At 33.8% G+C, this 15,159-nt stretch overlaps 1 protein-coding gene across 3 annotated transcripts in view; it reads right to left on the reverse strand.

The window, feature by feature from the left end:
* Positions 1–15,159, reverse strand: part of LOC126769392 (interference hedgehog-like) — a 52,411-nt gene that overhangs the window by 21,312 nt on the left and 15,940 nt on the right. For 2 of the 3 annotated variants that reach the window (XM_050488146.1, XM_050488147.1), the window contains exons 2-3: positions 6,993–7,058; positions 63–295 (exon numbers count right to left, since the gene is read on the reverse strand). In XM_050488146.1, the coding sequence (XP_050344103.1) occupies positions 63–295; positions 6,993–7,050 (291 nt within the window). In that variant the 5' untranslated portion in view covers positions 7,051–7,058. Of the gene's footprint in view, positions 1–62; positions 296–6,992; positions 7,059–7,581; positions 7,634–15,159 lie in introns of those variants that run through there. The other variant, XM_050488148.1, reaches the window with a different exon arrangement.

Below are 15,159 nucleotides of genomic sequence, written 5' to 3' on the forward strand. Positions count from 1 at the left end.
AACCTAAATTCAATCGTCTTTGAAAATCAATCGTTTGATCTGAAATCTTCAACTTCACTTACTTGATACAAAGCAGTAGGCGTGTCCTCTTTAATCTGAACGACGAGACGTGTAGAGACGCTGTCTTTGTCATTGGTCCCAGAAACATTATTCCAATCTGTCCATAAACCATTGTCAGGCCGCCACCTCCAGGCCAAGCGTTCCCCAGGTACTCTTACAGCACACTCGAACGTGACTTCATCGCCGACTGGTGCTGTCACTGATTCTGGATATTTCGTGAATTCCATTTCGATTTCTGCGAATTATAATCACAATAGTTAATCCTTAGCAGTGTTTATTTTCATTCATCAAATACGTCATCGTTAATATTACATTTTATAATATTTTCATGACTTACAAGATAACTTTCAAGGTATTTAATAATAACACGAATGTTGACGATGGTTTATTGTACAAAAAAACAACCTATAAATAAATGTGGAATAAAATAAATAAAAACATTAAGATTTTCGTTAATAAATTAAATATAATTTTCTTTTTTATATTAATAATATAGCAACGAATTATATAGTATACGCGCCATGCACGCATGGGGGGGTAGAGATAGCGTCACGTCGTTTGCAGGCATGCCCTACGAGTCGGTATTACCACCAAAACGCACCATCAACAAAATAAATTGCATAATTTTTACACAAAATATAAATTAAATATATTTATTTTAAACTGTAATATAATAATAAATACAAAATCCTGTAATTTTTTCCGTAGTTCTCTCGTCTCAACAGACCCGCAGCGACTAATTTAAGACACAAATATATATTTAAAAAATGGGTGAGATGCAACAAGGGACGTTAATTTTTGCGAAAATAAAATGTAGTAAGAGCTGAAAGCTTTTTTTCGTTATAAAAATAAAACGAGATGGTCTTACAAAAAGTATCTAGAGGAAGTACTTGAATATTTTTTAATTTAATTATTTATTCAGTTTTGTCACAATAACCTTGAATGAATTTCATTACGAGTATAAATAAAAAAAAAATTCTTTAATGTTTCTGATCAAACACAACTATTCAAAATATAGTGTGTATACTTCAAATATTTTATTTTTAACTTTAAACTAGATGGCAACCTGTGCAAAATCAAATAAAAAAATAATTTTGCTTTATATCCACCACCTCTTAAGGAGCGTGTTTCAGAAATACAAAAACATAAGGTTTAACAAACAATGCCAAAAATTTAAAAAACACATATTCAGCTTTAATACACTTAACCTAGAAACAAGATTAAAAGCTCTATTTAATATTCAACTGCTTATGAACTTCCAAATGCATGTTGACGAGTTTTTTACCGAACATTATTACGTAATCGAAAACCAAATCAGGCAGTGTAGCAAGTTAAATGGATGAAATAAAAATAATCGGGCATTTTTTATCAACATTCCACCTATCATATAGCGGCTAACGAACGTACCTCGATGTCCTTGAAATATTATTATCCACACATTTTAATCTTGAAATGTGAATGACGCATCCAATCTGACTTGATTAATATTGTACTTTTTATTTATTTTTTAATCCCAAAACTGAATCTTAAAACTAAGAACGGTAAGCTCAATTTAATTCGACACTAAAATTTTATGTATGCATTTTGAATGTGGGTTGTGAAATTATCAGATATTTCTTACGAGGCATTAATAGTTCGAAGAATTTAAAATATTCATATACATCTTCTCACTGAATGTGACATAAAAAATCTATATATAAAACTGGGAAAATTACGATAAAATATTCGTCAAGTCACGATTGATAAACGTTGGCAATTTAATGGACAGTCCACCATAGAACTTAAGCTATTATGTACCTTGTGTACTTAATTCCACAGGATTACGCATCCTTCACATAAAAAGATAAAATAAATAATTAAAGAAATGGTGCAGACGAGTCTATATATGATCCTACCAACTGCAGAAATGTTGATTACTTTATGATTGTTACCTGTTGCCTTATTCCACTTAAGACATTAAAATCGTTTCTCTGTAAGCTAGCATTTATACAGTAAGCATTTGCTTCGCCAATGTCAATAATTGTTATGCAGAAAATAATCTATATGTTAAATCATACTTTTTTCTAAATCAAAAATTATACACACGATTCATTTAATCGCGAAAACATTTGTAATATCAAAATTGCAAAAATAAACGCACAAAATTTACATTACAGTACAGTACAGTATATGTTGTGTAAAAGAAGTTAAACTCAAATGTCATGCAAGTACTTCATTAGTTTTTGAGATTAAGCCAAATTCCACGAAAATAAAGTCGTGTTTCTCCCGAGAGAGCAACTTTGTACATATTTAACAATTCCTATTTTAACTACTCTCCAGTTTAAATTGCTTGTCTTATCTCTGACCTTATCTTATACAAAAAATAATTCCAATTCACATAATTTTCTTTTACGCAATTAAGACAATTGTATATTAATGTTTTTCTCAATTTGGATATAAAACGACGTTATAATGGATTGAGTGGATTGAAAAAACGAAGCAGACGCCAGACTATACGCAATAAAAACAAACATTAAAGATAGCAGACTCAATTTATCAACTTTAAAGCTTATTTTATTTACAAGTAATATTTTACCCTGCATTTACAATCGAGATAAAAAATCATCTGTCGTTATAATTACGAGTTCTGTTATCTTGCATTAGCAATCCAGTCCATCAAAACAATACGCTCCGTAGAAAATTACTTTTATTAGTTTCATAAAATAGTATATTATACATACATACAATAGTACATTATACGTACAGCTAATAAATTTCTTGCGGCCGGTTCGATTTTTGGAAGTCCAAATGATGACTTGACATCTTGGAATTTCATTCCGTTAGTGACTCGAATAAATACATACATTATGTATTTTCATAGACACATACATATATACATACGTTGCCTGGAAGAGATCGCTGCTTAGCGATAAGGCCGTCTGTTGCACCCCATGCAACTTTTTTTTTTTTTTTGTAATTTTTAGTTTTAAGTTTGGGTGCAATAAAGTGTAAAAATAAAAATAAAAATAAATACATATAGGATATTAAAGATTCTAAACTAATTTTGTCTGAGACATAATGGCATAATAAATAATTGAAAATTTTTTTTTTAAATTATAATACCTACTTTTAATAAGTTAATTATTTATTAAATTTAATAAATAATTAACTTATTAAAAGTAGGTACATGTCGATAACGTATCTTACGTTATCTAGACGTTAAAACAACGACAAAAAAATATTCGGCATCTTAACATATTTTATTATATATATTAGCATATTAATCAAGATTCATAATTTTGCAGATCTAAGAAGACTTGCTATCTGCTTTCTTCCAACAAACGAGAAAGAGATAGCAACATTAATAATACTGTCAAATCAATTTAACTTAGAAATTGCGGACAAGAGTGATCACCATTACAAAATAGTCTGAGTTGATTTATGGACATAGACGATACTTGGTACAAGTTAAAACGGTTAATTATCGATAAAACTATTAATTATTACTTTACGAACAATTTGTTATAAATCAAAATCTATCTAAATATATATAGGAAGGATAATTTTAACTTTTCAAATATTTTTTTAGCTCTTATTGATCAATAGTTACAAACATCACTTTTTCTATTAGAAAACCTACTGACGAGTTACTGTGAAATTGATGTGTACACACAACACACACAAACATACATCCATTAAGGGATACCGAGTTCCCAGTTCGATTGACCGGTTTTAAGTTTTGAGATCCGCAACTACCGATGACAAAATCTATTGAATTTTTTAACGTAAATCAATATGGATAATTGCATTTTTAGTCTTTTTTTTTTAAAGTCGTATTTAATGTATTTATTATTACTTCAGTCATCATTATGTTAAAATTATTACCAATTTCTTTTTATTTCACTTTGAAGCTTCGACAGAAAGATTGAACTATCAAATGCTATAAAATTATAAACATGTTATATGTTTTATTTTATCTCCACAGACAGACGATGCAGAGAAAACTTTAAATCAATTTTTAAAACCAATAATTAACAACTCACTTGCAAGTCGAATTCAAACAAGTTTTCAAAAAGACCAACAAGCAATACGTATCTCTTCATATTTATCTCCGGAACCCGCTACTGGATTAGTGCTTTTTATTTAACCGACAATAAACGAGTTGTAAATGTGTGCGTGTCTACCTGCCGCATCCGCCGGGAGCAAGCGTCACGGACCAATTCAAAAAAAAAGAAACACAAAATAAACTACACGCATTTACCACTTCAATACCGCTTTAGTTACTAACAAGCTGGGACGCATCCGGATTTACGCGACAATGGATAACGAATTATTTAAGTCACGCCAAGAGATAATTATCGGGTGAAACGGGTCGCTTTGGATAGACAGGACCCATCAATTTGTCGGGATTAAAAATGTAGATAATTGTGTTGGCAATTAATTTGAATGAGTAAACAAATCTAAATAACAGCTAATACTTAGGCTTGAAGATAGGTTTTCGTAAAATTGTAAATTTGTAAAAAAGCTTTTTGAAGAATTATGTAATTTCACATAAATAACGTGTTACCTTAATATTTATTTCTGCTGATATAATCTATATAAATTATAACAAATTTATATTTCGTTACTAGTCGTTGGATGGCCGTAATTAGGGACGAATGTTCTTCACTTTAGCAATTTAGATAACTTCTTTGACTGAAGGACTCTTACATTTTTTCATAAGCAAATGTACTGTTTACGGTTTTTTATAATAAATTAAAAAAAATAAACAAATCATTAAATTATACATATATTTAATATTTATTTAATTCTATATTTAATTCAATAAACAAATACAAGCATTATATATATATATACTATATAATACCGAGATGGCCCAGTGGTAAGAACTCATGAATCATAACCAATGATCGTGAGTTCATGCCCGGGCAAGCACCACTGAATTTTTATGTGCTTAATTTATGATTATAATTCATCTCGTGCTATACGGTGAAGGACAACATCGTGAGGAAACCTGCATGTGTCTAATGTCACTGAAATTCTGCCACATGTGTGTGTGTATTTAACAAGCCTGTCCTGTCTGTAGTTACCACAAGTTTGTCGTATTATGGATTCTTCCAAGAACAACCGGCCAAGAAACTCAGTAGTTTACTCTTTAAATTGCTTCCAATACATTCTGCATACGCTTGAAAATAAGTAAACAGTATAAAATTGTTGTAGTAATTCCACTAGATTTTTACTGGTGGTAGGGCTTTGTGCAAGCTCGTCTGGGTAGGTACCACCCACTCATCAGATATTCTACCGCAAAACAGCAATACTTGGTATTGTTGTGTTCCGGTTTGAAGGGTGAGTGAGCCAGTGTAATTACAGGCACAAGGGACATAAAATCTTAGTTCCCAAGGTTGGTGGCGCATTGGATATGTAAGCGATGGTTGACATTTCTTACAATGCTAATGTCTAAGAGCGTTGGTGACCACTTACCATCAGGTGGCCCATATGCTCGTCCGCCTTCCTATACTATAAAAAAAAAAAAAAAAGAAGATAAATGGTTCTATTCCGGATGTGTAAGGTACCCTATGTCCTCTGTTCAGTTAAGTAGTTAAGAGTTGAAAGAGTAACAAACAAATTGACCAACGCATTTATAATATTAGTAATTAGAAATTCCACTTGCATCGTTTGTCTTCTGGCTTGATTAAAGGCTGAAGGGCATGAGTAACTGAATCGGGTCAATAAACAGTCAAGAGGGATTTTCTAACAAGAAAATTGTAGTAGCCGCCCCCATGTCTCTTCTCTTTTTGGTCTTGTCCAATTTGCCGTCCCATCGGATTATTAAGTTGAAGGAATGTAGAGGTAATTTGTGTTTGCGCATACACTGTATTTTAATGATGGTAGGGCTTTGTGCAAGCTCGTCTGGGTAGGTACCACCCACTTATCAGATATTCTACCGCAAAACAGCAGTACTTGGTATTGTTGTGTTCCGGTTGTTAGGGTGAGTGAACCAGTGTAATTACAGGCACAAGGTATATAACATCTTAGTTCCGAAGGTTGGTGACGCATCGGCTATGTAAGCGATGGTTGACATTTTTTTCAATGCCATTGTCTAAGGGCGTTTGGTGACCATTTACCATCAGGTGGCCCATATGCTCGTCCGCCTTCCTATTCTATAAAAAAAAAAATGTATCCGTCCAGATGACAATGACCGCTGCGGTCAAAATTCATCAGGATCTTCCTCATGAATTTCAATCATCATCATCATTTATATATATTAATGAAATATATTTTGTAAATTTAATTGTAAGCAATTATAATATGTATTTACAGATGTTTTTAAAATGAGTAGTATACATTTGTTTAGGAAGGAATCCATCTTTCGAATGTACAAACTAGAGTATTAAATTTAAAGTAATATTATTATCTCGAACAATGCACAGGATTGTGTTCTTTAAAGATTTTCCTTCTAATTTCAATTTCATTTTGATTAAACCTTGGTATTATCTCATAGCTTTAATTTGAGAAAGCTAATTCTAACTTCCAATCACAAACAAAACTTATCTTAATAATTTATTTCTATAATACTACACAACTTTACCCGTATCTTAATCAATGGTAATGAGAAAACTCGTATCGAGTGATGAAATATTCAGATCAGTTTTGTTAGGAAAGGAAGGAATTGACAGATCAAAAAAAAAGTAACAAAAAATACAAGATTAAATTTATTAACATAATTTAAGTGTTTTATAATTGAATATTTAGAACTTTAGTACCTAATAGTAAGAAGTTCTTGATAATATTATCAAGTATATTGTAAATTCAGTTATTATCTTAATAATTAATTATAGTAATGAGTTTCATGCCAATTATTCTTGTTACAATCAACTACGGTTGTTTAATTACTAGAGTAATACTGCGAGCTTTAAAGAACCTACTTATTAACTAATTATGTTAACACATACCCGCTAGAATTGGCACGACGATCCCAACAATCAGGTGTATCAGCAATTTCAACCCCATCTTGTTCTCTGTAATGAAAAGTAAAAGTTATGTAATATATAATTAAATTAATATTAAATTAGTGAATAATAAATAGTGAGCTAATATACGAGATCTTACAGGAAGATTGCGGATTCAAAACCGAGTAAACATCGAATTTTCATGTGCTTAGTTTTTGACATATGTCGAATGTAAAGTTGAATTAGTGTCAAACATTCTCCAAAAAAGTTACAGTTTACTTTATGAGAAGAGCTCAAAAAAGGCACTTTTTTTTCTTATCCAAGTCAATAGCTTTCTTAAATTGACTTAGGAGCGTTTAACAAAAACCCAGGGAAACCAGTAATGAATTAGATTCTCTGCTCTTATAGACGGCAGACATACTAACGATATATTCATAATAACTATAAGATATTAAATATAACTTTATTATTTAGCAAATTATGCCAGGCGGTCAACCCTATTAGTAATTTTATATCAATATTATTAAGTCTTATTCGTTCTTATTTTATTATAAGTCGTCAAGACTATCTAACTACAAAAGAAAATGTTAACCTGTGTGTGAAGCACAGGTCCCTTATCTATTTACTCGCTCTCTTAGTACGGTGGGACAGCATCTGACACGATCGGAGATAGATAAGGCTCAACACCATCGGATTTGTATATATATATATATTTTTTTTATATTCGCCGGGAGGGCAAATGACTCTACTCCACCTGATGGTAAGTGGTAGTAGAGTCCAAACGCGACGACGGCCAGTACAGACGGGAAAAACGTTCTGCACTAGCCGCCTTCGCCTTGCCGGCCCGCAAGATGCCTCTTCACGCCTCGTTTGAAGGAACCCGGATTGTAAGAGGAGGGGTACACCTGAGCTGGTAAGGAATTCTATTTTTTGGAAATGCGACAAAGAAAGGAGTTGCCAAATATCTTTGTTCGCGATGGAATTGATGTCACAGTTAGGCGGTGACATCGAGAACCAGCTCGCGTGGACTTAAGAAGGAAAGGGGAAGCAGGAATTAGAGAGAATAATTCCTCAGAGCACTCGCCGTGATACAGTCGATAGAAAGCGCTCAGTGCTGCTATCTCACGACGCAATTGTAAAGGTTCAAGGATGTTTGTGACCTTTACGTCGCCAATAATGCGTACGGCACGTCGCTGCAACCGGTCCAAGGCCTCAAGTAGGTACTTAGCGGAGTCTTCCCAAAGGTGCGAGCAATATTCCACGCAAGACCGTACCTGTGTTTTGTACAGCAGGCACAGTTGTTGTGGCGTGAAAAAGCGCCGCACCTTGTTCAGAACTCCGAGTTTCCGTGAAGCTATTTTTATAACAGCCTCGATGTAATCCCTTGGACTAAGGTCGCAGCGAACGTCAATCCCCAGCATGGCGATTTTGCTTTGCATCACCAGCGGAGTACCACAGAGGGAGGGAAGAGGGGAAAATGTTGACTTTTTCGCCGTGAGAGCGCATACCTGTGTTTTCATGGCATTAAACTCAACAAGATTATCAGAGCCCCATTTGGCGATGAGCTCTAACGTCCTATCGAGTTCAATGACAAGATCCTTCCGCCTCTCCTCAATTTCCGCTCGCCCAGCCACTGCGCGTCCGTGGTATCCACCATGCACAGTACTATCGTCTGCATAGCAATGTATGTTCCCAAGAGAGAGCATATCATTGATATGCAAAAGAAAGAGCGTGGGAGATAGCACAGATCCCTGGGGGACCCCAGCATTCACTACATAGAATTGTGAAGCGCAACCATCAACTAAAACACGAAGGCTACGCTTGTGTAGGAAGCTGGCAATCCAGGTGCATAGCTGAGCAGGCAGACCATATGCCGGCAGCTTGGAGAGAAGACTTCTGTGCCAGACCGTGTCGAAAGCCTTGGAGATATCGAGGCTGACAGCCAACGATTCTCCATGCTTGTCGATAGCTTCACCCCAGAGGTGTGTTACGTACGCCAGAAGATCACCTGTGGACCGTTTTGGTCGAAACGCGTACTGACGATCATTAATTAAACAGTGATCTTCTAGGTAATGGATCAGTTGGTTGTTTAAAATCCTTTCCATCACCTTACAAAGTACTGAGGTGATAGCTATTGGCCGATAATTTGCCGGGTCAGACCGATTCCCTTTTTTGGGAACCGCTTGCACATTAGCTCTTCTCCAAGCCTCCGGTACACATCCCGAAGAGAGAGAAAGTTGGAACAGGCGCGTTAACACAGGAGACAGCTCCGCTGCGCACTTCTTCAGCACTATGGCTGGCATTCCATCGGGACCGCTAGCTTTCCGTACATCAAGTGATTGCAGCTCCGCACGCACATCACGTTGCCTGATTTAATGACAGGCATCGTATGGCCACATGAAGGTATTGTAGGTGGCAGCGCACTACAATCATCGATGACGGAATTGTCGGCAAAGAGTTTAGCCAGGAGATCAGCTTGCTCTTGCGGACTGTGAGCTAGCGATCCGTCCGGATATCTGAGCGGTGGCAGCGAAGGTTGGCAGAAATTGTTTTGCACAGACTTGGTCAGACGCCAGAAGCTACGGGAGCCCCTAGGATGCGAAATAAGGTCATGACCAATCTGTGCAATGCGCTGTGCATCCGCTCTCGTGTATGCCTTTCTACAGGACTTGGAATTTTTATTATAGTTTGCTTTCAGTGAGTCAATGTTAGATGCCCCGCTAATGCAGCCGTTGATCCACTTGCGATATGCCGCCTGCTTAGATGATACAGCATCGGCACATTCACGAGTGAACCAACGGTTTCGCGTACTCCCACTGACGAGATCTGAGCTAGGAATGTAGTATTCCATTCCCAACATGATCTCGTCAAGCAACAGCAGCAGCACTAGCTGTCGGGTCATTCCCACTGAAGCAACGTTCCTTCCAAGGGACCGACGCATAGTAATCGCGCATACCGTCCCAATCCGCCGACTTATAGTGCCAAACGCGACGTTTGCATACCGCTAGTGGCGGCAGCTTGGCCTGTGGCACTCTGGTAGATATAAGGCTGTGATCCGAAGAGCCAAGAGGAGCCTGAACCACAACCTGATATTCCACCGGGTGAGAAGTCAGCAGAAGGTCCAGTAGAGAAGGTGCTTGCCCATCAATGTCTGGGATCCTGGTGGGCTGATCAACCAGTTGGGCCAAGTCATGTGTGAGAGCAAAAGCATGAGCAGTCCTTCCAGCATGGTCAGTTTTGAGGGATTTCAACCATGATTCGTGGTGAGCATTAAAATCCCCCAAAAACAATAATTCCGCGTTAGGAAATTGCTCTTGCGCAGCATCTGCCACCCGACTAAGATGGTCAAATAATCGGCTTGACTCCAAGTCACCATTGTGGGATCTGTAGAGGCACACGTAGACACGGCTCTGACGAACCAGGTCCACACGTACCACCAACATGGAGAAGGAGGGGTCCTCCAAGCAGCGCAGTCGGTGACAGCAAACATCCGTCCTGACGAACAAGCATACTCCGGCTTTCGCTTTGAAGGATTCTTCAAGCGTGTAGCCGGGATAATTAAGGTAGCTGGTATCGGCAGGACGGAGTATTTGTGTCTCCGTGAGAAACAACATACATACATGTACAACGTATATATTCCAAGGTGGCAATGCCAACGTCCGAAGTCCTTTGTAAGTCCTAGACCAGATTTGTACCCATTACTAAATCATCTATAGCCATGTCAGCTTGCCGGAGATCAACGAGACATCTGACCTGTTGTATATGTAAATATATATTTAAATTCAAATTGTAGTTATCTTTCGAAACGGGGACAAATCGCTAATCTTTGAATAAACACCTAATCCGAGGCACGGATTTCAGCTACTTTCTAATAAATATTAATGTATCGGGTAATCGATTCCGAGTGTAAAGTGCTTAGTTGTGTATAATAAATTGATTATTTACAGCTGTAGTCTACAATCTTAAATGTAGAAAGCTTTGAAAGTCAGCGTCTCACGTTTATTTTGATAGCATCTTAATGCATTTTGCAGTTAGCGCAGATTGTAGAAATAAATATTTATTGTGATTTATACAATAAATAACTTGTATACCAAAATAATATATACAACCTACTTTGTAAAACTATTTATATTATTGGCCAGTATTAACTATAACTGAAAATTTAAATATTTACAACGAATAACAAAGATTTTATGCGATTTAAATACTTTTGAAATAAATTTATTTGAATAAATTCATTAAATATTCTAGTAATAGAATATTTCATTATAGTCAAACTTTTTAACAGTAATTACCTTTTTTTAGCTAATATGTATATATATAATAGAATGAAATACAATTTCTATTTCATAAAAATATACTTCTATTTTTTATATTTTACTATAGTTTCCCCGACATGCTTCATAATGTTGTTGTTTTATTAAAACAATTACTTTAGTTACATACATTGTGCTAGAGACGTAGGTCTCTAGCACAATGTTTAATGAGTTGAATCTTTGTACGTTTGATGGCATCGGATGCGGATACAAACAAAGAAACATTCGTATTTATATAGAACCACCAACAAAATTATGTGCACAATGATGTTAAGTTTAGGTACTAAATATACATACAAGACGAATTTAAGACAAAATCGTTTGTTCGTAAATGTATTACGTTTAACTTATATAAAAGAAAATACTCATTTCTAAAATTACAATTAAAAATGGAAAAAAGTACTTCATACTTACCGCCCGGCATTTTGACCAAAAGCGATTTTTTTTAATTACTGTAAATATATAAGAATAGCATTAATGAGAAAATGTTATTTTTGTATATATATATATATATATATGACCCGAAAGGTTCTACACTACAATATTTAACACCAAAATTAAGATCAATATTTGGTTGGAAGCGTATTAGTTGTTCAATATTCCGTCGCGACCAAAGTCGACAAGAAAGTTTTCTTTATATAAAATCTGACATATTTCCAATACTGCCATGAAAATATATTTTTAAAGAAGTTCAATTTTTGACACGTTTTAAATATAAGTTCCATACGACACATATTTCAGACAAGTCTATGGATCACGGGTGACTGAATTTATAGTACATTCCTGTTTAATATATATCTTTTATAATAACTATTTTATATAAACTAATGTAACGAAATAAAGTCGAACGAAAAAATTTATACATAACCATTTATGTACACGATATGATAAATTTACGGAATACAAAAGTAAAAACTTAAATAAGCTTAAATCGCGATCTTTTGTTTTAATAAAATCTGTAAAAATAATTCGACAAAATAATATTTTAAAGTTTAAAGTGGACAACCGAAACAGAATGAGGGTAGAGATATTTCTAATAAAATATATAAGTTTTTTAATATTTCACAGTAGAATCTACATTCGGAAAGTTACTGGAACTTTACATTTAGTGCAATAATGTAACATAACGATTCAAAAATGCATGTTACATTCTTTGTGAAACGTACGTAATATAATACGTTTTAAGTGCTTATTCGAATATAGTGTTTTTTTAATGAATTTTTAATTAGATATAGGGCTAGTATGTGACGAAAATCACAAACTTTAAAATAGCCTTCAGCGTATATTAGTCTAAACAATTTATATTTTTCTATTTAATACTACAATAGATAATTAATTGAAACAATAAAATTATTATTTTACTTACAAATTAACAAATCATATTACAAATGTAAGCATACAAAGGAACGTGAAATCTAACGCTGTATTAATAAAGTAATACCCGAACACTGAAACGGATAATATATTTAATACCAATTAATATCATTTTGTACTCGGCTCTATTTATAATGCCATTACGATCTATTATAAAGCATTATTAAATATTAGGTTTAATTTAGACTATTTTAATATAAACATTAGCACGTCTGACCGCAGTTTTAAATGAGTACTAAATCATAATCATATAATTATCATATGTTCAACTAATTGAATGCTTTATTAATTTATCGTTGTATTGTTTACGTACGATGATAATTAATTTACGAATAATTAAGTATAAGGGGTTTCTAAATGTGTAAGTGTGGTGCGTATGTGTGTAAATCCTTTACTAACTGAAACTTTTTTCGAGTGATTTTATAATATTGTTTATTTTTTCTTTATAATTTAATAATTTTCTCTTTATTTAATTTCACGGCAGCTAATTTGACGGAGTGACGAATGCATCACGATTGTAAGACCTTTCATTTCATAAAAACCTAATCAAACCAGGTCCTTAGACATTTGATTTAGTATATTTTACCAACGATTAGGCAGTTACAATTAAAACAAAATAATGTTGAAAGTATTAATATTATATTCAGTAATAAATGGAAGTATAAAATTAATTACCAATAAAAAAAAGATATAAAATTATGGCTTAGAATGTTTCACAGCTGTGTTTCGCAAAAAGCCGTAGTTTAAACTATATATCATGCGAGTTGGACACTAATATACGGTGCAATAAAGAAGAAATTGCCGCCCAGTTATTTACTGCTAATAGTTCGTTACATTAATCGATATTATCTTGATCGCCTTAGATTGAAACACTGAACTCAATACGGAAACAATTTATATGAAAACGGAGATTTTTTTTTTGTATACCATAATATAGGGCTTTAACTATTATTATTATATGTTAAACATTTAAAAAATAGTTTGTTTTTTTTTATAAAAAGTGTATCTTAATTCAATGATGTTTTAAAATTATGCAATATGAACATGAATATCCAATACTAGACAATAATGTAATTGATTCGATAACGGATACCATAGAGGTTCTGAACTTCAACCATATAACGGCGATTCAAAATTTATAATTGAAAGGCTGGACTAATACCATTCCAACCAGCCTATACAGCCAGGAATCTAGAATCCAACTAAGATCAATTACACAAGGAAGTCAACACGCAGGCAAAAATACAACAAAAATAAATATGTCCTAAAATTATTATTGTGATGCTGTCTGGAAATAAAAAGATACATGCACATTAACCTATCGAACTCGATGAAATAATTAAAAGTTAAAAAAAAAACTTTTATGATAAAATAATTCGAAAACTTAAAGATATTGTTAGATTCAGACGGCGAATCAGAAATCGTGACGGCGTGGAATGATGGTAAGAAAGTTCGCAAATCCGATCAATTTTGTAATAACAATAAATTTTTTTTTTTCAGCTTTTTGCCGTCCAATGCTTGACGAAAGCCTTCTCCATAGAACGCCAAACATCCCGATCTTGGGCAGTATAACAATAATGTCCTGACTGAATTAGACTGAAATAAAAGAAAGTAAAAACGATCGTTTTTTTTTACATGTTGAGAGAAAAAGGCGAAGGTGGAAGAAATAAAATAAAAAGGGAGATGAAGATAGGTATATTTAAAACCGATATTCAGTATATATCAATAAAAATAATTAATGCTATCCAGTTTAAAAGAAGTACATTAACAGCCGAAATAACCCAACATTTTCAACGTAGTAAACTTCAAACCAATTGCAAATAAAGGGTGCAATTAGCTATTTTCAAAATACAAAAGCCAAAGGCAACTACGGCGGACCGAATTTAAAATTCCGTGTGGAGTTTGTATCTAGACAAGAAATAAGATGAGAAAAGCTCACGGAAGCGGAACGGCAAATGTTCTATACAAACAACTTCTACTGCTGTTTGTCAATTCATTGAAAGTTTAAATCTCGTTTAAATATTATTAATTGAATAAAAGCTATTGTTTAATCATAATTAATTATTACAATCATAGCCAATCATAATTTTACCTGATACAATGATCACTACTAAACCCTAATTTTAAATTCATGTCATTAAATAGAATAACTGCAAAGTTAGACAAATATTATAGTATATTATAGTAGCAGAATAAGTTAAGCAGAACAATATTATAATATAACATTAAATCGGTCTACGAGCATTTAATTCGTACCAATTAATTTATTCAAATATGCATTACACTAAATAAATGCGAATTCATATAAAATTGTAATAAAACAGCGATAAGCAATAACGGATCAAATATTCCTTCATAGTTTTTAGTTTCAGATTAAAATTCCGATATTCAATCATCTATTTCCACATTCCCAATATCGAGCACTCTACACAATGGAGAGATTGAATGGTTCATTCTGGTTAGCGGGTATTAGGAAATTG

The sequence above is a fragment of the Nymphalis io genome, chromosome 7 (assembly GCF_905147045.1).
Source record: "Nymphalis io chromosome 7, ilAglIoxx1.1, whole genome shotgun sequence".
Lineage (NCBI taxonomy): Eukaryota > Metazoa > Arthropoda > Insecta > Lepidoptera > Nymphalidae > Nymphalis > Nymphalis io.